This window comes from Narcine bancroftii, chromosome 7 (assembly GCF_036971445.1).
Source record: "Narcine bancroftii isolate sNarBan1 chromosome 7, sNarBan1.hap1, whole genome shotgun sequence".
Lineage (NCBI taxonomy): Eukaryota > Metazoa > Chordata > Chondrichthyes > Torpediniformes > Narcinidae > Narcine > Narcine bancroftii.
This window is the reverse complement of record NC_091475.1, coordinates 51314219-51340109: the sequence shown is the minus strand read 5'-3', so window position 1 is coordinate 51340109 and position 25891 is coordinate 51314219. Positions and strand designations below refer to the sequence as shown.

General features: G+C 37.2%; 1 protein-coding gene and 1 long non-coding RNA gene across 7 annotated transcripts in view; one reads left to right on the top strand and one right to left on the bottom strand.

The window, feature by feature from the left end:
* LOC138738909 (cilia- and flagella-associated protein 47-like) overlaps window positions 1-25891 on the bottom strand; it is a 614550-nt gene that overhangs the window by 188320 nt on the left and 400339 nt on the right. For all 6 annotated transcript variants that reach the window (XM_069890090.1, XM_069890093.1, XM_069890088.1 and 3 more), the window contains 2 exons: window positions 11188-11387; window positions 3120-3263 (listed from right to left, as the gene is read on the bottom strand). In XM_069890090.1, the coding sequence (XP_069746191.1) occupies window positions 3120-3263; window positions 11188-11387 (344 nt within the window). The remainder of the gene's footprint in view (window positions 1-3119; window positions 3264-11187; window positions 11388-25891) is intronic.
* LOC138738918 (uncharacterized) lies at window positions 1078-24357 on the top strand. Its single transcript, XR_011341863.1, has 3 exons — window positions 1078-1132; window positions 23083-23265; window positions 24079-24357. It is a non-coding gene; the product is annotated as an uncharacterized lncRNA (long non-coding RNA).

The window sequence follows — 25891 nt, the reverse complement described above, 5'->3', positions numbered from 1 at the left end:
CCCTGGTCTAGATGAACAGACCACTATCTGGGTTGGCAGAAGAACCTCAAACTCCATCACACTAAGTACTGGCAGCAAACCTCTGGGCTGCATGGTCAGCCCGCTACTGTTCATGCTGCTAACTCAACTGTACTGCCAGGTTCATTTCCAACAGAATAATGTTTACATGTGATGCAATGGAGTTGGCTTCATCGGTCACAATGATGATTGTTGGCTCTGAAACAATGTCAGCTTACAGTGAGGAGGTTGTAAGGCTTATACAGTGGTGCAACAACAACCTGCATCTCAATGTGGACAAGACAAAAGAGATGATTGTGGTCTTTAGGAAGATGAAGGACCACTCCCAATTACACATCAATGGCTCCATCGTGAAGAGAATGGAGAGCACAAAGTTCCTTGGTGTCCATTTAAAGGATGACCTATCCTGGACCCACAACACCTCCCATTAGCCAGGAAGGCGCAGCAGTCCCTACACTTCCTAAGGAGGTTGAGGAGGTTAAGGCAACATTCAACAGAAGCACAAATGAGAGTGTTCTGGCCAGCTGCATCATAGTGTGGTTATGGTAGCTGCAAAGCATCAGATTGGAGGTCAGTATGGAGGATGATGTACATGTTGAAAAGACCATTGGTGTTTCCTTTCCCTCTCTCAATGACATCTAAAGGGAGCGGTGCTTAAAGAGGGCTCAGAGAATCATTGAGTTGCCTTACTATCCCTCAGCAGTATCTTTGAGACACTACCTTCAAGTAAGAGGTACAGGAGCAAAGAAACCTGGACTGCCAGGCTAGGAAACAGCCTCTTCCCATAGGCGGTGAGACAGTTCAACAATTCTAGAAAGCCATAAATTATTTTTACATTTATATTTATTTTGGTTTGCTCTGTATACATGTCATTTGTCTATTGGATTTGCTGTATGTGTGAGCACTAACATCTGAAGATGCACTGCTTCATTGGGTTGTAGATGTATCATCAGATGACAATAAACTTAGTTAAAGGTTAAAGGATCCATTATTGTTATGTAATACGATATTTAGAATGTAGAATACATGAAATTCTTTAACTTTGTCCACTGTAAGGAAGACAGAGAGTCACCACTTTGTCCAGCACCCCTCACAGAAATAAGGCCCCAGCGAGGTAAGTTCAGTTGTCAATATGCAGGCATCAGTTCAACTTGAATGGCTTCCCCTCTACCACCATCAGCTCAGCCTTTACCCACATCACCTTTATTTCTCAGAAATCTGCCCTGGCCTCTCTGCCCTTAGATGTAATAAAGGCAGGACTCCTCTTGTCCTCACCTACCAGCCTCTGCATCCAACATATTGTCCTTTGCCAGTTCCGCCACATAAAACATGATACCACCACCAGATACATCTTTCCCTCTCCCTCTCCACCTTCCACAAGGACCGTGCCCACCGTGACCCCCTCATCCACTCATCCTCTTCCACTAATCACCCCCTTGGATCCTATTGCTGTGACTGCAGGAAGTGACACACTTGCACCCACACCTCCTCCATTACCACAATTCGGGGGCCCAACCATTCCTTCCATGTGAAGCTACACTGCAGGGGCCATTCACTGTATTGTGTGCTCCTGTCGTGCCTTCTCTAAATCGGAGAGATTAGACACAGACTGGAGGATCGTTTCACTCTGTCCACCGCAATGGTGGGAATTTTTCCATTACCCTGACAAATTAGTTACAACCTTCAAGAGTCACATGAACAAACCTCCCTGAAAGGAGATATATCTTCTTCCAGTTTAAGTGAAACCTATCCTTCTTGTGCAGCCTCAAAATAATTCCATGTTCCAAAATTGATGGGCCTCTGGCAAGGGTACTGTGTTAATTGTCTTCCATCAAACCAACTTGTTCAGCACAGTTATTTTGCACCATTGTAACTGAGATTCAGCAAGATTCCAGACCAGACTTAATTTTGTCACGGAGCAATCAAATATGGCTATCATCATATTTGCTCTGTCTATCAATCTGTGTATCCAGTCAGGTAGATTCTATGTCTTTGCAAGCATTTATACTTATAATGTGAACTGTTTTGCCACAGTCCCAAGGGTATCATGTTACCTAAAGTAAGCTTCCATTGCCCATCTGTAATTTAAAAGAACCATTTGTTAGGCTAATGTATTGTCATTGAAGTTATTGGAACTGTATTGAATTATTAACTGTTATCTTTCTTCTTAAAAGTATGAAAACCTATTATTTTTGAGTTTGAGGTCTCTACTGAGAGCAACTCCAGATGAAATACCTGCTTGTCATAGTCAATAAAGATCTTTTGCATGTTTACCAGCTTTAGTCTGCACAACAAGCTTGTGAAATGAGGAAGGTGTAGAGTTGAATAGAATTTCAACATTTGGACTGATATGTGAATCAGAATTCATTGTCACGAACAAGTCATGAAATTCAGTGTTTTGTGGCAGCATCATATCTTACAACAATAATATAAAAAATAGTCGTGCAAGAAAAGTAAGGCAGTGACTTTGGTTCATTGAATATTCAGGAATCTGATCACAGTGGGGAAGAAGCTGACGCTGTGCCGCTGAGTGCTTCTCTTTAGGCTCCGATACCTTTTTCCCCAATGGTAGCAGAATGAAGAGGGTGTGGCCTAGGTGGTGGGGTTCTTTGAGGGTAGAGGCTGCTTTTTTTAAGATGCCACCTCATGTAGATGTCCCTGATAGAGTGGAGTTTGGTGCCTATGTATGTTGTAGGCCGAAATAACAACCTTCCAGAGTTTTCCTTGTCCTGAGAGTTGGAAATCCACACCAGACAGTGATGCAACCATACACTCTCCACAGTACACTTGTAGAAGTTCTTGAGAGTCTTCAATGACATACCAAATCTCCTGAAGCACCTCACAAAGTATAGCCACTGGCAGGCCTTCTTAGTGATTGCATCAACATGAGGTTCCAGGACAGATCCTTGGTGATATTGACACCCATGAATTTCAAGTTCTTGACCCTTTTCACTACTAACCCTCTCCACTACTGATGGGAATGCATTTGAGATATATGGGCCATTCAGAGGCAAACTTCATCAGCATGGATGAGTTGCACCACAGGACATGTTTCTGTGCTATATAACTCTACGACTCTATGACTTAGTCAGAAGTCTTACCATAGTCACACATTCAAAATCTGGCTTGAACATTAATGGGTACATTAATGTTTCACAAGCTTGTACGTGAAGCATTGATGGGCCAGAGAACTCCTTCCCTTCCAGAACAGCTTGTATTATCCAGTCTTCTTTGGTTTCATTATGCTGAGAAACAAGTTATGAAAAAGACTAGCATTAAAATCTTTTTAATTCATTATCACATAAAAAGTGACTCATATTGAAATGACTCATGAAGTGCCATGGTTACACTGTATCTAAATATTATCCCCATATCATTTAGTTTTAATTGTAGGCCAATTACTGCATCTATATTATTGACAAAAATAAGGAAATTTAAATTGGTAGCAAGTATTAAATTTCACTTCATTTTTTCCCAATAAAATATACCGATATAAGCAAATAACATGGTGGAGAACATAAAATCAAGTTCAGTATCAGCATTTGTATATGTTCACATTTCAAAATTTCAAACACCTCAACTAACTCAGAGAAATACTTATTTTGTATTGAAACAGAGAAGATAGTGTGTACACATGAGCTGCTCAGCACCCCAACCACATCTCACCCCTTCCATTGCAAATACCTTCACCTAGTCTCATGACATTGATGCAGCAATAGGATGATCTGCTGCCTCACGGCTCCAGCAAACCAGAGTTTAATCTTGATTCTTGTGCTGTCTCCACAGAGTTTACATGTTCTCTTTTTGATCACATAGGTTTCCCTTGGGAGAGCAGGTGGGGAAGAGAGGGTGGAGCTCTAGTTTCCTTCCAGATTCCAAAGATCAGAAAGGTTTGGGGGGAATGCAGGCCAAATAGGGTTGCTAGACAACCTTGGAGGCATGCAAACGTTGTGCTGAAGGGCCTGTTTCCATGCTGTAAAACTCTATGACATACTAGTTGGTAGCTTAATTAACTCCATAATTATCCCTAGTATTAGTTGATAATCAGGTTGTAGATTGTAGATATATGAGACAGTATAGATGGCGGTGAAATAATTGGGAGAATAGGAGAGCCTTGGATCAAATGGACTCATGTCAAAAGAAACATGAAATTATGATGAAAATGCACAGCAACTTGAGGACAATGCTCATGAGACACTATCTCCTTTAATGATCTTCATTGAATGTAAATATTGACTCTATGGTACCACATTTTCTGTCAAGTGCATGCAGACATGCAAGATGCTAGGGTTGTCTTTTAACTCCATACCATAGCAGTTAAAGGTTTCCCTGGAAGTACACTGTTTTTCATTGGCCCCTCAAGTGAAAAGAGAAATTTTGTTCAATGAGCTGCATGCCATGCCTCATTTTTTTTCCCCAGGATTCCATGGTCTGCAGCATAAAGGTACTGTTACCCTGGTAGTTATAATTCATTGACGAAAGCAGAGAGTTGCCTTTGTTAATAACTATCCGACCAGAAATATGGCTGGTATCAGGGGAGTAGTGAAGAAACAGCTGGATAACCCAGGAAGTTGTTTCACAATCATATAAAAGGGAAGGGGACAAAAAATCTTGATCAAAGACTGAAGAAATTATACAATTTAGTTGAGGAAACAATTTGCTTTACAAACTTTTAGCACATGAAGTAGTTAGATTAATTAACTTCACTGAAATCAATTTTCCTTAATCCAGTTACTGACTGACTAACTCATTTTAGTACATTAGTGTTATTTTTATATTTTATGACATCAGCAAAATTATTTTAACTGGAACATTGATGTGATACAAAACAGAATTATGGAAATATAATGGGATCATTAAAATTACCATAGTTAATTCTAAAAATCCGACAAAATGTAACCTTCTGTGCAGATAGCTATATTTATGGAGCATAATTGTGCCTTAAGCACAAGCTAAATTTGGAAGTGACAGAAGTTACATGTGCTTGAAAACACCATCCTCCAAATTCAATGATGGATTTTTTTCCTGCTGTTATCAGACACTTAAATGGATTTCTCACTGGCAAAAGACAATGCCTTTGCACAGTTTTTAATTGCACTTTTCTCTATACCTTGACCTTTATCACTGTAGCCTGTACCATTTGACTTAACGTAACATTACTCCAGAACTTCTCTTTGTTTATTTATCAACATGCTGTACAAGTTGACTTACCTGGATAGTATGCAAAACAATCATTTTTAACAATATTTTAATCTATGTGACAGTATAGAATGGAATTCACTTCAATTCAACTCTGAGGTCTCAATACCCTGCCTAGTATTTAAACCACATTCTGAAGTATTGCAATACACAAAGGTGTTGGAGAAACTCAGCAGGTCATGCAGCATCTGTAGGAAGCAAAAGGTTACCAATGGTTTGAGCTTGAGCCATTCACCAAGGCATGAACAAAAATCAGGCAGGTGCCAGAATCAATTGTGGGGGGAAGAGAGGGGAGGAGAAAGGAAGGGGTAGGGGAGGAGCACAGGCTAATGGGCAATTGGTGGATATGGGTGAGAGAGAGCAGGAGAAAAAGGCTGAGAAGTGATAAGGGGGAGGGGTAGCTCACTGAATGAAGAGGTAAAGGGGTAGAGAACTAGAGGAAATGAGATAGTGCGATCAGGAAAAGGAGAGAGATGGGGAGGGACCATGTGGAAACTGGAGATGGAGATCACTGTTAATGTCAACTGGTTGAAGAGAGTTAACACTGAATCATCAGACTTTCCTGTTTAAGCTTCTGATAGATTCTGTATGACCTTCTGAGTTTCTCCAATATTTTTGTATAAATACAAGCAAAGCATCTGCAAACTTTTTGTTGAACCCTCCAACCAGATGTCATCAACATCAACTTCTCTTGTTCCCATTAGGACTCTTCCCTCTCTGTCTGTAACGAGTTTATATGTTCTACGCATGTCTGCATGGGTTTCCTCCAGGTGCTCTAATTTCCTCCCACCATTCAAAATGTAGGGGGGGTTGGAGGTCAATTGGGTATAATTGTGCAGCATAGGCTGAAAGGGCCTATTACCGTGCTGTAAGACTGAAAAGTATATATAAAATCTAAAACTAAATTTTTTTAAATGTTATGATTGAGCCCACGTTGACCATTTCAGCTGGCAGCTCATTCCACACTTCAGATGTGGCTCCATGCCTTTTTAATCAGAAAATAACTTAACAGTAATAAATTCTGTGGTACACTGTTTATCTTCTTTTCACCAAATGATGAAATACAAGTGTGGCTGTGCTTTCAATTGCTGTCTGTGTTTATTTCCTTAGTTTTGGATTTCAGATGTATTTATTGTCAGAGTACATACATGACATCACATACAATCCTGAGATTCTTTTTACTGCGGGCGCAGCAGAATTACCACTAATTGGTAATGCAAAAAAAAACAGTATATACAAGTAAACAAATAAAGAGCTGTAAACAGATAATGAATGTAAGCAAACTGACTGTGCAATACGGAGAGAATAAAAAAAGAAAATCAATAAAGTGCACAAGTAAGAGTCCTGAAATAAGTTGCAGCTTGTTCACTGCCAATTAAAATGATGTAAATGTTGGAGGGGGAAAGAAAAAACTCTGTACTTCAGTTATATGGAAATATTTGAATATTATAATCAAGAAAGTTTCTATTACTGTGGCTAATCAGAATAATTATCTGAGGTGTGAGTTAGAATATTGTAAGTAATTTTGACTACCACAATTTAGGAAGAATACCATGAAGGGGGAGCCCTGCAGATTTTATGGATTAATATTATGTTCCAATGGTTAAATTGTGAGAAGGAATTATATGCAAGAAAAATTGGATAATTAAGATGATTTTACATTTTCACAAGATTTAGGGAGATTATCAATGTAAATATTTGAAGACATTTTCATCTTGATAGGACTTTGGAACTTGGGGATATGTCTGAAATTCAAAAGCCAATATGCAATGGGTGGGGAAATTGGAATTCTTTCATGAATAGCTTTAAGTGTACAATATCTACAGGAAAAATTAAATGCTAATTCCTCTTCTCCGGACTATTTCAGCGCTGGTTGGAATTGAGGAAAGGGGCCAGATTTCAGAATTGAGGGTCATTCATTTAAGATGGGAAGAAAGTAATTCTATTGCCTGGAAATCTATGAAGGGTGAATCATTCAATATTTTTAAAATCAAGTTGGATTTTTTTGGAAAAGGAAGTCAAGGATTTAAGATAAGAAAAAAGCTGGAAAATTGAGTAGAGGTAAAATCAGATCAGCCAGGGGGATCCATGATGGCGGTAGAGAGGTGGTAGAAGAATTCTAGAGCTCCCTGGATAGTAAAGGATAAAAGACAGAAAAAAAAAGATTCCGCTAAAAACTATTTGGGATAAAGAATAGCACAAGAATATAAAAAAAGTAAATTAAAAATGGGAAAGAAGGTAAAGACATTGATTTCAGAAAAAAATGAATCCTCATTTGGGAAGGCAAGAACAACTGCGGGCCTTCCCAGAGGCCAATGACAATGTCAGGATAGCAACATTATGACCCCCAATGGGTTGAGAATTCGCCCAGAGCGGTGAACAAAGGCAAAGTGAGGTTGGCGGAGAGCCACAAGTGAGGCATTTGGAGCGCCGTCGGGTATGGACACAAAGAGGCCCAGGGTCGAGGGAACCAGCCTGGATGTGATGGCAGCAGAAAAAGAAACGCTACGGGCCACTACGAAAATAAGAGACTTATCGGGTAAGGCCTTTTTATCTGGGGGTCGAGAGCAGGTCAAGTTCAGAGAATTGTTGGGAGTCCAACGCGTAGGGGCTGGTGGGAGTTATGAGTTGAGGCCAAAGATGCATCGGGACCAGAGGGGTGGAAGAAAGGTCAGGAGGCTCAATGTTGGAGTGAGGAAGAAGAGGAAGACAGAGAAAAGGAGGAAGAATGTGGGGGAAAGAGGACATTGAACAGAAAAGAAAGGTAGAGAGCTTGATGCCCTGTACCAGGGATATAATGGTGGCCATTGGCCAGATAAAAAGAACACTGAAAACACTGGTGGCAGGCCCGGAAGTGATTAAAGTGAGATTAGATAACTTGACAGAAAGGGTGACAGAAACAGAGGAAAGAACTGAGAGGGTGGAGGAAAGGTTGGATAAGAGAAAGAATTAAATGTACGTGTGGGTGAAGGAAAAAGGGAGAAGTGGGAAAAGATAGATTCATTGGAGAATTACTGCAGGAGGAATAATGTCAAGATTGTAGAGATGAAGGAGAGTATGGAGGGGAGTGCTAGGGAGGGAAAAAATTGGGGATGATTTGGAAATAGAAGGAGCCCACCAGTCTCTTGCACTCCCCACCCAACATCCCCCCCCCCAACCTGGGTCCAAACCAATGACCCCGCTCAGTCCTGGTTAGACTCCTTCACTACCAAGACGGAGAGTAAATTTTAAAGGTGGTGGCTTTGGGAACAAACAAAGAGGGGGTCCGGCTATACATGAAGGAGTCAATATTCTCTTTTACCTGGATATCAGTGTGGCACTATTAAGGTGCAGGAGAGGATTCGATCAAGTTAAAAAAAATCTAGGACAAAAAGGAATTGAGTATACCCTCTGTCACCCAACAACTCTGAAGGTAATAAGGGCAGAAGGGGAGAAAAATATTTTTTTTTACAATCTTCGGGAGGCAATGGACTATGCAAAAATTCTGGCACCATCTCGGGATCAGATATAAATAAGGGGAAAAAAGGGAAGGACTGATTGTATATACTTTCAGTGCCATGAATACAGAGGGGAATGTTTAAACTGTATTATTGTTTAAATATGACTGCTCAAATTAAATGAAGAATTAATACAGGGAGCTCGAAGAAAGAGGGGAAGGAATAATGTAACAGATGGGTGCAATATGCACTCTCCAAAATGGCAGGGGAAGTTGACGTCAATATCTTGGGTATTGGCACTGGGACTTGGCACTGGGTTACTTGGGGGTAGTTTTGTTTTTTTTACTGAATTGTTAGGGTTTTTTTTTTAGCTTGATTAGATTTTGTTTGGAGTGTGGTCATTGATGGCAGATAACCGGGATGGAAGATAAGTATCAGGGGAAAAGAAGATTGGGAGGAGAATGATGGAAGGGCTCTGGGGTAATGGATAAGACAATTAAATTTATGTTTCAATATGGATGGGATGAACGCAACGATAAAAGAGTGCTTTGGCACAACTTTAAAATATGCAGGCAGATATAGTATTTTTACAGGAAACCCACCTTACAAATAAAGTACATATTAAGTTAAAGAGGGAATGGGTGGGCCAGGTGGTGTCATCCTCCTTTAACTCCAGAGCCAGGGGAACGGCTATCCTGATAGAGAAGAATGTTGCAGTGGAGGTCTGGAGTGTGGTCGCCAATCTAGTTGGTTGATTTGTGATGATGCATTGTCAAATATACTCCAAATCATGGACACTTATGAAAATATACACCCCAAATTTTGATGATGAACACTTATACAAGATATATTCTTGAAGGTAACAGATGGGTGCAGAAATATCTTGATTTGAAGGGATTTCAATTTTTCTCTGGATCTGGACAAGTCAGCAAAGAATGTAATAAGGGCCAAGGCAGCTGTTTATCAGGCCTTTATGAACGAGTTGAATTTAATAAATGTCTGGAGAAGGCAGAATCTGAGAGAGCAATTATTCCTTTTACTCTAAACAACATGATTCCTACACCAGAATTGATTTATTTTTGGAGCAGTCCAATTGGAGGGTAGGATAGTGGTGATGGAGTACACGACTAGACTATTGTCTGACCATTCACCCTTGAATCTGTCCATTATAATGCCAGATAAGTAGGTCACAGCATATAGATGGCATCTTAACTCGTTGCTGTTGAGAAAACAGGAATTCTGTAGCTTCGTTTGATCTTAGGTAGAATTATTCTGCGAAATGAACTGTCCCTCTACTGACAAGAACTTCCTATATGGGACATACTGAGGGCTTATTTAAGGGCCCAGATAATTGGATATACCAAAGGTATCAAAAAGCAGCCATATGAAAGAGATTAACAACTTGGAACAGGAAGTAGCCCAATTGGAAAAAAGATTATCAAAGATTGGGTTCAGAAGTAAAATATAGGAATTTAATGAATAAAAAGCTCAAACATATTAGACAGAAAAGTTGATCTTAAGATCTAGAAAACAGTATTGCAAGCTGGGGGGAAAGGGCCCATAAAGTCTTGTCTTGGCAGGTGAGGGTGGAAGAGGTCTCAAGAACAATCCATGCAATCCAAACAGGGGAAGGCAAGATTTCACATAAACCAAAGGAAATAAACAAAAGCCAGGTCCCGATTGCTGGCGCTGTAACAGCATTGTGCTAACCATGCCACCCTCATTGATACATTAAACAAATGGAGAAAATGTTGTTCAGGCCATCAATCTTCCACAATCTGTCTCAAGGACAAGCATACTTGAGGAACATAATGATATATCTCCATTCCTCTTTTCCAATGCTCCAGTACCACAAAATTAAAATACTGTGAATGCTGGGAACATCAAATAAAAAGAGGACATGTTGGAAACAGGATGTCATGCAATGATTGTGGGTCAAGAAATAGTTAAAATTTCAGTTTGCTTGCTTTATATTATTTACAAACTTGGCTAAAATAGTCCTTGAGGAATCTCAACTCAGGTCAGATGAAAAATATTCCTAACCTTTTCAAGTAATTTCCTGGACTTCATCTCAATGGTAATGACAATGAACGAGTCAGTTCTAAATGAAATTAAGATATTCAAGAAATGCTTTAATCCCCATGAACAAGGTAAAAACAGAAATTCTGATCGTTCATCACAATCATTTCGAAAAGTGTTATCAAATGCAAAATCAGAAAATTTACATTGAAAGTTAGCACTTTCAATAAATTCCAGAATATAATGAAAACTTTATATTTATTCCAAACTTTTTTCCCCAAAATGGGTTGTGACTCTTCATTTCCATTTGCTTGATTGTACATAAATATCCTTTCATACGACCACATTTTGATTTTACACCAATTCAAAGGGAAGGAGCTCAAATAATCAACTATTGTTCCAGAAATATGAAGTTTGAACATACATTGCTCTTGAGAATGAATATGGCATATTTATTAATTCATGGAGTGATTAGCTGACTTTCTCATTCTGAAGATATATTTTCAATACTTACCAAATGAATATTTTTAATGACAGATTGCTGGGTCGAAGCAGCAATTTCCAACTTTGTTTCAAAGTATTCTTCAGGATTTACCACACACCTAATGTTGTACAAACGGATGTCATATTGAGATTGTAACAGGATCTGACAAGAATATTGACCTGGTCCCTTTGATACAAATTTCATTGGCATGGTGACCGAATTTTCCTTATCTAGATTTAATGAGAAGAGGAAAATATCAGTTTTCAAATTCCAAAGCAACTTTACTTTAGAATTCCAGAACTAAGTCAACTCTCACAAACTTAAATTTATTGTTCACATTGTAAAATGTTGTTACTATATTTTATTTCCATATATTATCTGTAGATTACCTAGGTAAAAAAAAAATCAAAAGAAATGATAGCCCTCAAACTGAATTCCATTAAATAGGTTTTAACTTTGACTCAAATGTTATTTGTAATTATTGTCTCTCAATAAAACTGCAAAAAAATGATGACAGCAAGGCATTTAGAAAATAAATGCTTTATACTCTATTTTAGTGTGTTAGGGCTACTGCTTAACAATCACAATCTCAAACAAGAGAGTTTAACCACTTATCTTGATCCTCAATGGCATCAATATGACTGTAAATATCCGGATCAAAATTGGAAAGAAATAAAATTAGACCAGCCACATCAGTCCTGTGGTTGTAACAGGTCAAAGGCCAAGTAACTTTCAGGATGTTTCTTTCAAAGCCAAGAGGATGATTGAATCATCTCAACTTGTCTTGTGCCAACATTAGGAAAAATTTGATTAGCATCCCATCAACCACCCTAAATATTCTTTCCCTCCATACATTGTGGCTGTAGTGTCTACCATTGACAAATGGGAAGTATGGTTATCTGTCTGACAGCACTCCCAAACCTCCAACCCTGCCCAACAAGAAGCTCAGTGGATGTTTCCTTCCAATTCTCGTTTGGAAATATATTGTTAGTATTTCATTTTCACTGAGTCTATATTGGAGAAATCCTGCCCTAACTCCACTGAGCATCTTCACTAGAATAACAACTACAGTTCAAGGTGATGGGCTTACCATCACCTTCAAGGGAATTCTACTGGACAATAATTGTTCCCTTGATGGTGATATCCAGAATTCATAAGTAAATAAAAAAAATCCTGAACATCGAAAGACCAAATGGAAACTGAACAATCACTTTGCAAAACACAGAGTCATGAAGTCATACATCAGAAAAGCAAACCTTTTGATCGACTGGGTGTTGCCAGCCATTAGGTACTTATCCACACATCCTGGTCCATTATCATTTTATTTCTCCATCCCACTCTAATCTTTTTTCTTTGTATCATTCCAATGAAACTCAACCTTAAGTTGAGGATCAGAACTTTTATAGTTCAGAAATCTGGGCTTAAATATTATCTACAGTATATTTTGGCAAAAAAATTGAGCCGTGAAACCCTAAAAAAAAACCTCAAAAAGGGTGGGTTGACTTATATATCAGATAAGACCTTACATTCACCAAAAAAAAAAGAGATTTGTTTTTTTACTTAGTTAATTTACAGCTTTGCTACTTGCGATTGGAGTGTTTTTTTTTAAATTTTGGATTGTTCCTGGGAGACCCAAACAGCCCACAAAATGGGGATCTACATATTCACCAGATATACCATAAAACCCTGAAAATTAGTCTGAAAAATGGTGGTTGAGTTATACGCCAGTCGAGTTGTATGCCAAAACATACGGTATTTCTCTGATTTATTTGGGACAGCAGTCATTGGCAATGATTCAGCTTTTCCTATTCACCTCGAACATTGAGCCATCCAGCTTGGTTTTTTTGGCCTTGCAAGGCCAGCACCATTACCTTCTGCCTTGTACAACCATCTTTTTAGACTTTAAGTCTGATCTTATCATTTGGTTCTACTTAGCTTTTTAGCCTTTTTCTGCCTGAAACCTGCTTAAAACCTCTGATTTCTAACATCCCATTTCAGATGAAAAAAAAACACGCTGATTTAAAGCATTAACGTTGGTCTCCACAAGAGTGATTTCAACACTTCCTCTGTAGGGTACTTTGGCCCAGAAAATTTCCTGCAAAACAAGATATTTCAGTGCAATTTTTAAAACTATTATTTTTGGAGAAGTCAGCAATTGCACAATTCTGGAAATTTACCCAATTATTTCCTGCGATGAGTCACATAAAATTGTCATTTCTTTGCCAACTTTTGTTTTGTTTTGATATTACCTTCAAAATTAAGGAATATTGTTTAAAAAGCAGTTTTCCTGAACAGTGAATTCAGAACAGCACTCAACTTACCTTTACTTATTTATCCCTCTTTCATCTCAGGTTCTTCCTCAAAGATACTGGTTATGCTCACTCAACTGCTCTCACACCCACTCTGCCCCACCCCTCTCATTCCCCAAATGGCAACTGCTTCTGATCAGCAACTTTATTTGCCAACTTCATCCCCAGATCTTGAATACTGGTCTCAACAGTGCAACCCCCTCCCACCCACAATTCTGCAATGCCCAGACCCCAATCATCACATCCCAAACATTTCCACCATCTGAATTTCTATCGAGTCCTTGAATCTCCAATTTAATCTCCTTTCTCAAATATCTGATAATCTAAGAGATATCACTTCAAAACTAGTCTTGTTCAACAGAAGTTGTGAAACGTGCTAAATGTCCGCAGTATTTTCTATTTCTATTCAGATTTCTAGCCTATGTTGTTTTTTTTAAATATTCTCTTTATTGATCCCAGGGAAAAGACCATCTATTTTACACTTAATGAGGTTGTCAGCACCTAATTTAGCCTGTATCACACATAGAGAAAGGCCTTTCTGACTGGGACACAACACCACTTATCCACCAAACAGGTCAAAAGTTTCTTCAACCAGCATCAGCACCCATCCTTAATTCAAAGGTTTCCTTTATTTGAGAGGTGTTCTCCGGTCAGGGATCAGATTCTATTGCAGAACAAATACCCAACAAAATCAAATTCTATCAACACCACCTCCAACTTCCCCCTCCCCCCTCCCCCCCCCCCCCCCCACCTCTCACTTCATTCTCCAGGGTCAAATCCCCCACCTGACCCTGAATTTCAGATTGGTCTAATAGGTCCTGTGCCAAGTTTTGAAAGCCAAGCATCTCAAACTGTCTGATTTCTACAAGGGATGTAATGATGTTGGAGAGAGAACAGAGAAAATTTACCAGGATGATACCTGGAATGCAAGGGCTAACACATGAGGAACATATTCATTGGAGTATAGAAGAATGAGAGGGGATCTCAATTAAACATTTTGAATGCTGAAAGGATTGGACAGAGTCTATGTGAATAAGATGTTTCCTTTGGTGGGTAAATCCAGGAGAAGAGGGCATAGTCTTAGAATTAGAAGGTGCCATTTAAAACAGTGATTCCCAACCTTTTACTTTCCACTCACATACCACTTTCAGTATTCCCTATGCCATAAGTGTTCTGTAATTAGTAAGGGATTGCTTAAGGTGAGTAGGAAGGGAAGGTTGAGAATCACTGCTCTAGACCCAATTATTACTGAAATATTTTGCTTGAGAAAAATTGTCATTGGCCCATTTCCTTTGGAGTTCTGAAGCCATGCACATAACCAATCAATTTGGAATGATTAAAACAGTGGTTTTCAAACTTTTTTCTTTCCACCCACATACCGCCTTCAGCAATCCCTTATTAATCACAGAACACTTATGGCATAGGGAATACTTAAAGTGGTATGTGAGTGGAAAGTAAAAGGTTGGGAACCATTGATTTAAAACATAGATGATGAGAAATTTCTTTAGCCAGATGGTCATGGATTTGTGGAATTCATTCCCACATACAGCTGTGGAGGCTGGATCATTGTGGAATTTAAGGGGGAGATTAATAGATATTTAATTAGTCAAGGTATCAAGGGATATGGGGTAAAGGCCAAAACTTGAAAGTAGATGTGAGAACAGATTAGCTCAGGGTGGATTTGCGGAGACTTGATGGGCCAAATGGCTCATTTCTGTTCCTTTATCTTGTGATAGGAGCAGAAATAGGCTATTCAGCTCATTTAACCATGAGTTGATCCATTTTCCCACTCAGCCCCACTGTCTGGCCTTCTTCCCATAACCTTTGATGCCCTGTTAATCCTTTTTAAGTGAATCAGTTGCCCTCAGCTTCAGCAAAGCCTCAGATGTGTTTGTAAAATTATGTGCAAGTAAATATAAAGTTAATTGGGAAAAAAGTGAAATGATTAGATTTTAATATGTATATTTAACTTTTTTTATATTCTTTCTTTTTTATTTTTTATAGCTCTCCTTAGGAGAGTTCGCTGAAGGGGGGAAGGATCTTTTTTTCTTTTTTTTCTATATATATATATATATATATATATAGAACAAAAATGTTCATGTTCATGTTTAATTGATGTATATGTCATATATTATTTGTTTTTTGAATGAATAAATAGTTTAAAAAATAAAATAAAATATTAATACCTAGATATTTAACCACCTCTTTCTGCCATTTAAATTTTGTAATTTTCTTAAATTGAATGTAATCTGTCTCAGTCAATGGCATCACTTCACTTTTATCAATATTTACTTTATAACCTGATATTAACCCCTACTCCACCAATCGAACTGTTACTTTTTTTAATGAACTTTCAGGGTTTTTACATCATTTGCAAAAAGGCTATTTTTATGTTCTTTATTATTTATCTTAAAACCCTCAATCTCATTATCTCTTCTAATCACCTCTGCCAAAGGTTCTATAGCCAATACAAATAAAAAAGGAGATAATGGACAACCTTGTCTATTTGTAATTACTCTAGCCCTTGGGCAATTATATAATGCTCTTATCCAGTTTATAAAACTTACCGGAATTCCAAAAACCTTCAATACTTTAAATAAATTGTTCCATTATAATTTGTCAAATGCCTTTTCTGCACCTAAAGCCAAAGCTACTGATGGTATTTTTCTTTTCTGTGCCATATTTAACAAACTTAAAAATATAATGATATCTAATGATATCTATTATTCTTGATAAAAACCTGTTTGCTCTATATTGATTAATTTAGGTAAACATTTAGCTAATAATTTAGACAAAATTTTATAATCTGTATTCAATAATGAATTTTGCCTATAATTGGTCTATATGAAGATCGAAGCAAAGGATCTTTCCCTTTTTTTTAGAATAACTGTGATTAATGCAGTTTTAAACAATTAAGGTAAATCACAAACATCTTCCATTTGATCTAATAATCCCATAAATATAGGAATCAATAACTCTTTAAATTCTTTATAAAACTCGGGAGTGAAACTATCTTCCCCTGGAGTCTTATTGTTTGGTAAAGACATCAATATATCAGATATTTCTATAACTGTAAAATAATTTGTTAATTCAGTCTTCTCTTCTATATTTAATAGTGGCAAAATAATTTGTGACAAATATTCATCTGTTTTATCTCCATCCTTCAAAGATTCTGATTGGTATAATTTCTCATAAAGTTTCATAAAAACATCATTAATGCCATGTGTTTTATAAGAAAGATTACCCAAATCTGCTTTTATAGCTATTATTGTTCTCAATAATTGTTTAGTCTTCAATTGCCATGCTAGAACTTTATGCACTCTATCTCCAAACTCTTAATATTTTTGTCAGGTTCACGTTATCTCTCTCTCCACTCCATATGTTTGTATTGTATTAAATTTGAATTTAAAAAAATTCCAATATTCTTAATTTCTCATTATTTACTTGATTTTGCAATTCTTTTTCCATCTTTATTATTTCATTTTCCAAATGATTAACTTCAGACATATATTATTTTTTAAACTTAGCTGTATAACTTGTTATTTGTCCTCTTAAATAAGCCTTCATAGAGCCCCAAACCACAAACTTATTAGTTACAGAATGTTTGTTAAAGTCTAAAAAAATTTACCTGTTGTCTTATAAATTCACAAAAATCTTGCCTTTTTAACAATGCAGTATTAAACCTCCATCTATAACTTATATTTTGCTCTCCTTCCAATAAAATTGACATAACCAAAGTTGAATGATCAGACAATATCCTTGCCTGATATTTAATATTTTGACCTCTTGCTTGCAGTTGAGAGGAGATGAAAAACACATCTATACATGAATATGTCATATGTCTAAAGGAATAAAATTAATAATCTCTAATATCAGGGTGCATTCTCCAACTGTAAACAAGTTAATTTCATTCATAAAATTTTTCCACAGTTTTAACTACCTTGTTATTAACCATAATTCCATCTGATCTGTCCAACTTCGAATCAAAAGTAAAATTAAAGTCTCCTCCCATTATTATTTTCCCCTTTGCATAAGCGAATTGCATAAAAACATCTTGTATAAATTTTCAATCATCTATGTTCGGTGCATATATATATTCATCAAAGTCCAATATTTAGAATAAATTTTACAATTTACCATCACATATCTCCCCACTTTATCATTAATTACATCCAATATTTTGATTGGTAAACTTTTATTTATTAATATCGCTACTCCTCTAGCTTTAGAATTAAATGAAGAATACAGTATCATTCCTACCAATCTCATTTTAGTTTGACATGTTCTATTTCTGTTAAATGACTTACATGTTAAAAAAAAGCACCACATATACTTTAGATTTTTTTAATATAACTTAATAACCTTTTTCTCTTTATTGGATTCTAAATTCCTTTAATATTAATACCAATAAAAGACAATTTTCCCTCCATTAGACACCAAAATTAAAGCATATGTCCATCCAGCAACCACCCTCCCTCCTCTCCACTCATCCCAAACCTCCTTATATAATCTTTTCTTTGGCTTGGCTTCGCGGATGAGGATTAATGGAGGGGTAATGTCCACGTCAGCTGCAGGCTCGTTGGTGACTGACAAGTCTGATGCGGGACAGGCAGGCACGGTTGCAAGGGAAAATTGGTTGGTTGGGGTTGGGTGTTGGGTTTTTCCTCCTTTGTCTTTTGTCAGTGAGGTGGGCTCTGCGGTCTTCTTCAAAGGAGGTTGATGCCCACCGAACTGTGAGGCGCCAAGATGCATGGTTTGAGGTGATATCAGCCCACTGGCGGTGGTCAATGTGGCAGGCACCAAGCGCTTTCTTTAGGCAGTCCTTGTACCTCTTCTTTGGTGCACCTCTGTCTCGGTGGCCAGTGGAGAGCTCGCCATATAACACGATCTTGGGAAGGCGATGGTCCTCCATTCTGGAGACATGACCTACCCAGCGCAGTTGGATCTTCAGCAGCATGGATTCGATGCTGTCGGCCTCTGCCATCTCGAGTACTTCGATGTTGGTGATGAAGTCGCTCCAATGAATGTTGAGGATGGAGTGGAGACAATGCTGGTGGAAGTGTTCTAGGAGCTGTAGGTGATGCCGATAGAGGACCCATGATTCGGAGCCGAACAGGAGTTTGGGTATGACAACGGCTCTGTATACGCTAATCTTTGTGATGCTTTTCAGTTGGTTGTTTTTCCAGACCCTTTTGTGTAGACTTCCAAAGGCACTATTTGCCTTGGCGAGTCTGTTGTCTATCTCGTTGTCGATCCTTGCATCCGATGAAATGGTGCAGCTGAGATAGGTAAACTGGTTGACTGTTTTGAGTTTTGTGTGCCTGATGGAGATGTTGGGGGGGCTGGTAGTCATGGTGGGGAGCTGGCTGATGGAGGACCTCAGTTTTCTTCAGGCTGACTTCCAGGCCAAACATTTTGGCAGTTTCCGCAAAACAGGACGTCAAGCGCTGAAGAGCTGGTTCTGAATGGGCAACTAAAGCGGCATCGTCTGCAAAGAGTAGTTCACGGACAAGTTGCTCTTGTGTCTTGATGTGAGCTTGCAGGTGCCTCAGATTGAAGAGACTACTATCCGTGCAGTACCGGATGTAAACAGCGTCTTCATTGTTGAGGTCTTTCATGGCTTGTTTCAGCATCGTGCTGAAGAAGATTGAAAAGAGGGTTGGTGCGAGAATGCACCCTTGCTTCACGCCATTGTTAATGGAGAAGGGTTCAGTTCTCCTTATATAATACACTACAAATATAAACAGTCCAGGCTTAAAACAAAAAAAAATAGAGAAAGGAAAAAGTAAATAAAAACCCCAGAGGTATGTGATGTTAAAGTTTCTCTACTCCACTGATCTATGTGGGATGTAAAGAATATAACAGTGCCCATGACTCCGCAGTAGTCAGCATCATAATCCCCACTAACTCACTCGAAATACCATACCATCCCTTTCTATAATCTTTGCAATAGACCTTATAATCTATTAATGTTATCAAATATAATAGATCACTCACATTATAGGTTAAACCTTCCTCTCCCTTTTAGCTCCCTCCAAACACAACATACTTTCAGTTACAGCAAAAATATTTCAGTTGAGTAATTAATTCAGGTGTCAACAGCCATCTATCTGTTGTTCTTTTGCAGGCAATGAATTGACAAAAACCTTTGCTTCATTAGACTCAGTAAAAAAATCTATTCCTCCTGCCTGGGACAAATATTTTCAGTACAGCAGGATATCTCAAAAGAATGGCATCACCTTTTTTCCATAACACACCTTTAACTGGATTAAACTCTTTTCTCTTTTTCAACAATTCAAAACTTATGTCTGAATAAAAGAAAATCTTATTTCCATTATAAATCAAAGTGATCGTCTTTCTTTCGCTTGCTTTGCTGGCAACTCCAATATTTTCTCTCTTACTTCACATCAAAGAAATCTGACAAGTATTGGACGGGACCTTTGGTCAGGATGAGGTTTAGGTCTCAGTGCCCGATGGGCTCACTCAATCTCCGAATCTCCTTGAAATTCAGCCTGACCCAAAGATTCCGGTATTCACCATTGCAAAAAGATTTTCATATCTTTCCTTCATCCCCTTCTTTAAGTCCAACAATCTTAATATTATTCCGTCTGCTAAAATTTTCCAAAATGTCTATTTTTTGCATTAACTGATCATGCTCTGCAGCAGCCTCTGCTTGTACCTTCTTCATTTGACCTTTGATATTTTGATGAAATGGAAAGACAACACCCACCTACTTACATTCACTGGTTAGAGAACATCATGTCTTATCAAAGTTTCAAAAAAAATCAGATTTACCACTAAATGTGTAAAGCCCATGGGGCCCATTCATGGATTATTTGCATAATCTAAAGAATTAAGGTGTTTGGATGCTGCGATGATGTTTGGTTTCTGGTTATCGTCACCTGATTCCAATGTATACTTTATTTATATAGTTAACCTTGTATTAGGGTGGGTTTTAGATTGCAAGGGTTTTTTTTTTCTTTTTGGAATTGATATTAGATAAATCTTAAGTTTAAATTAGAATTATAAATATTGAATATATTTTTAGAAAGGGAATTAATCTTAAAGAATTGTAAATTCCTTTTTTTTAAAAATAAGTGATTTTTATAACATATGAAAAGAAAGTCTTAAAAAAACACACAAACAAATGCTGGAGAAACTCAGTAGGTTAAACAGTGCCTTTATGTAGCAAACGTCACCAACATTTTGGGCTTGAGCCCTTCGTCAAGGTGTGCTTTCCTCAGAAAAAAAAGTATATTTTCTTCTTCCATTTTTATTCTATTTTCCTGCCCTCAGATTGGGCGTTCTCCTTTTTTCCTTTTCATTTTATGCTTTAATATATTATGAAGAATGTGGTTTGGAGTTTTGAATTCTGTTCACAATTTGAGAAAAATTCTTAATATAATTGGAATATTATATTAGTGAAATGCTCAATTATTAACCCTAATCATAACCTGAAGACATTAGATAAGATTTATGATATTTTATTAAGAATTATAGTTTAGATTGATAATTTACATATATTATGAGATATGAAATGGTTTCATTATTCTGTGTAATGGTTCATATCATTTTATTGGATATCATTTTTCTTTTTTTTTAAATTTATTTATTTGTTCAAAATACAGATAGTAAATAACATATACAACAATGAACCAGAAACATGAATGTTATATTTTATATATAAAAAAAGTAAAGAAAAAAATAAGAAACCTATATATATATATACACACACATACATGACCAGACAGCATGAAAAAAAAGTTCCAACAGAATTACCACATCTAAAACACAAATCTAATTCATGAAAACCATACTTTTAGTTTTTCAGATGTTAAGTATAATTAATATAAAAAATTATAATTAATCATTGCATAGCATACATTTATCAGTCTAATTACACTATCATAACAAATATCTAATCAATCATCTTTGGAAAAAATAAAACCAATATCCACTTCCTATTTACCTTTGGATTTATCCCAACCCTTTTTATCCATACCATCCTATAATATTTAATACATAAATGAAATATAACCCTTCTCTGGGACCTTCATAAGAAAAGTCTCAAATTTAGTCATTTTAGGTAAAATCATATCATACCAAACACACGTTTTACCAAAGATCAAATTTAATAATAAAGAAACAAAGAGTTCTTATCAATACCATAGCTGTCCTTCATCTTTATGCTTAATCGGACTGTTTAAACCTCGAACATTAAAAGTAGCAAACCTCAACTCAAATCATCGTATATAGGCCCTCCAATAGGAGAAAAGAAAATCACAAATTAAAAGCTAGATAAAATGAAAATTAAAAAAATAAGAAAAAAAAATTAACAAACCCCCCCCCCAAAAAAAAAAACTACTAAAAGGTAGTAATCCCTAAACAAAATTTGGGTGTGGATCACCCACCAGTGGCTGATGACTAATAGAACCTAGAACAAATCTCTTCCTCCCCAGACGAACAAAAGAAATCTCAAAATATCATAACAACATAAAAAGTTAAATAAGAATAAGAAAATTCTTCTATTCATCCAAGAGGTTCCAAACTCGGAGATCCCATTTCAAAAGAAGTTGGACTCTTTCCATTCCTGTTTTTCCCATTTCTGCCATTTCTTCCGTTTCCAGAACAACCAGATATTTCTTTAGGAGACAATGGTGGACTACGTCTTTGTCCTCTTATATCTGGCAATGAATCAACAAAAATCATTGCTTCACGATCATCCTCAAAAAACTGAGAATGATAGTCTCCATGAAACACCTTTAACACTGCTGGATAGCGAAAAGTAGACTTATAACCTTTACGCCACAAAACTTCTTTAACTGGATTAAATTGACGTCGACGTTGAATAACCTCTTGACTCAAATCGGGATAGAAAAAAACTCTGCTATTCTGAATCAATTACAGAGTTTGTCGTTTTCTCACATTTTGCACTGCCAGTCGAAGTATTGCTTCTCTATCCAAATAACTCAAACATCAAATTATTACAGGTCTTGGTGGTTGACCACGTAGAGGTGTTCTTCTTAAAGCTCCATGAGCTCTTTCCAATACCAAGGCTTCAGAAAAAAATTCTTGCCCTAGTACTTGTGGGATCCAGTCTTTAAAAGAACGAAGAGGATCTTGTCCTTCCATACCTTCTGGCAAACCAACAATTTTTACATTATTCCTTCTACTTTGATTCTCAAAATAGTCTATTTTCCTCTCTAACTCCTTCTCATGTTCTCGCAATTCTATAATGGAATTTTCAACCTTCAACACTTTTTCTGTATTAGAAGCCACTTGCTGTTTACATTCCAAAAAAGCAGACTGAAATTATTTAAATCTTCACAAGATGCTTCCACACGTGCTTTAACTGTATTCAATTCTGAACTTAACCTTTGAGCCATCTCATTCATTATAGGCTGGATGACAGCAGTTAACTGCTTACATTGTTGTTCAGAAAAGCTCAGCCCTGCTTTCTCTAACGTAGTGGCAGACCCAGGTAACTGCAGCTCCTGCTGCAATTCAACAAAAGGCATTTTAATGGTTTTACTGCGGGTCTGGACTCCCAGCGACGGTACCCCAACTTCCTCAGGTTTCGACGCCAGTCTCACCCCGCAGCTTCTTGTTTTTCCAGGAAATGACAGATAAATTCAAAATCTCCAGGTTGGAGTGGTGCCTGAAGCATTTCAGACAATGGAGTCGTCTTCCTGCATGCTCCCTCCGTTAAAATCAGCAGGCTGCCAGAATTGAGATCCACTTCTTGGGAACACACACCTTCCTCCAAAGAACGGGTAATTCTAGCGCTATCCTTCACTTGGTGAGTAGTAGACATTTTTTTTTCAGCTCCCAAAGGCAGTCTTTGTGGTTTAGGCACTAAGGAAGTTAAACCTAAAGCTGTAGCAAGTTGTTTAGGCCCCAAATCTTCAACACTTTGAAAATGTAACTTCTTCTGCACTTGAGGTTTAATCTTCTTACCATTAATGGCCATAACCATTCCTTAATACTTTAAACTAAAATTTAAAAAGTTTAAACTTGAAAACAAAGGGTTAAAAATAACTTAAAAGTCCGGCCAGAGAGGTTGAGATCCCACGTCTAGACTCTACGCCATCTTGCCATGCCCCCGATATCATTTTTCTGTACATTCTTTTTTAAAATCAATTAAAATATTTTAAAAAGAAAGAAGAGGATGCAACACCCTTCTGAAAATTTGGTCGCCTGACCTCGGCACTTCACTGATGTCACCATAGGGATATGATAATTTATGGATACGCAGAGGGCCTCTTTAAAGGATATAACACTGGTAAGACAGTGTCTCTATGTGTTTCACTGACTTTTTATCCTTAATTGGGTTTATTTAGGAAGGGTAAGGAAGTTTGGTGCTTTGTGTTCCATAAAATTGTTAAAAATAAGTTTGAAAATTAAAATAAAATCTAATTTAAACATTATGATGCAAACTGGCTCAGTGCAAGATTTTACTGGGTTTTTGTGCACAAAGAAAATTGGTTGTTTAGTCAAATTTTTTCATAAAAGATGAATGATTATGGATGAACTAATTTAATAAATTACTTGGATAAAAATCATCTCTGAAATTTGGATGTTCATGAACCTTGCACAGATTTTTTTTTAATAGATGGCTTCCACAAGAAAAGCACCAATAACTGAAGACACAAACTCGTCCTGTTACTATTCATTGAATACTCCAATGCTTTTACCATGGTATTATCACAGGAGATAATATTGAGCTACAATTTTAACTGACCCACAAGCAAGACATTAATAATATTAACAGGACTAATCACTTACTTCACAATTAAACAACCACAAATATCAGTTTAGATGAGATGTAAAAAAAAATATCTAGCATATTGGATTCAATATTTTTCCTTGTACTCAAACAAACACTATTAAACAATTGCACCAGTTAAAAAAAAAGTGTTGTTTATTTTTGCCACCTTACCAATCCCACTCCACTTTCACTTGAATTTTAAAAACTTCCACTTTGGAGGATTTCCCATATTAATCTGAAAACACAGTTGAAAAATAATGAATCTGAATTGATGTATTTTGAATTGAACTTCATAAAAATGGTAGGATTCCAATTTGTGACTGCTCATTTCCAGAAAGGCTGCATTTCTGCACCCAATGTTTGAAAGAATAATATAGAGACCTCACAAGACCAAGATTTATTAGTTTATATGAAAGCTTCTTGTAGTGATCGAGTGCTAGTGATCCTCCTGACCACTGGAGTGAGTCAAAGACAAGTTTATTTTGGAGCTGATTTGGATTGAAGATAGATGCCTCCATGAGGTCTTGTCTGTGTGTGCTTTAGATAATAAATACAGTTGTTTTAAAAGAACCCAGGTTTCTTTATTACAATAAAATGAACATCACATTGTATCAGTAATGAGTATCAGTCAATATATCAGCAAAGAAATAGAAAGTGTGAAGCCTCCTGATGCTGTAAATTAGACTGGAAATGTTACTTCCTCCAGAACAGTGGCCTTTTTGTCCCAAGTGTTGAAATCTTTGAGTTTTACTTTGTCATGTTGTGCCAGTGTCTCTAAGCTTCTCACTGATTTGTCATAGTTTGCTTTGTCTCCATTGCAGACACTTTGTTTCCGTTCAACATATCTCTTCTTGTTTGGGTCTGCAGAGAAGGGAATTGTGGTGCACAATCTACATCCCATTAGAATTTCAGTGGGTGATATGCCATGTTCAAATGGCAAAGCTTTGTAATGCAATAGAGCTAAATATGGATCTGAGGCACTGTCTAGTGCTTTCTTGAGCAACTGTTTCTATGTGAACTCCTTTCTCTCCTTTCTCACTTGACCTTGGATGGAGAAGACTTGAAGTCACATGTCAAAAATCATACTCTTCTGCAAAGTTCTGGAATTCTCTGCAGCTGAAGCATGGTCCATTGTCACTGTCGACAATATGATGAATTTCATGTCTTGCAAGGATCGATTTTATATATTTGATCATGCAAGCAACAGACATACTAGGAAGCACCCCAGTCTCTGGATAGTTTGATAGATAGTCAATAACCAGCAAGTAATTCTTTCCATCCATGTGAAACAGATCAGTCCAAACTTTCTACTTGTACATTATTTATGATTATGGGTTCCTTTGCCTGCTTTGTGTGATGTTTCAAATAGGTCTTACAGCTTGAAATCATCCTGTCAATGTCAGCAATAAACAGCAGTTCTGGTCTCCTCTTGCATTTTTCCATTCCAAGGTGAACACTTTTTAGCATCTCTTGTTGCAGTGATTGAGGAATGATAATTCTGCTCTGACTGAGTAGAAGCCCTTTGAAAACATTCAGCTCAGCTCTGATGTTGTAGTATGGCTGCTATCCTTCATTCAGATTCTTGATGACCTTCTGTAGAACTGTGTCCTTTTCTGTTTCAGCAGTGATCTGCTTGGATTTCTTGTCAGATACGGAA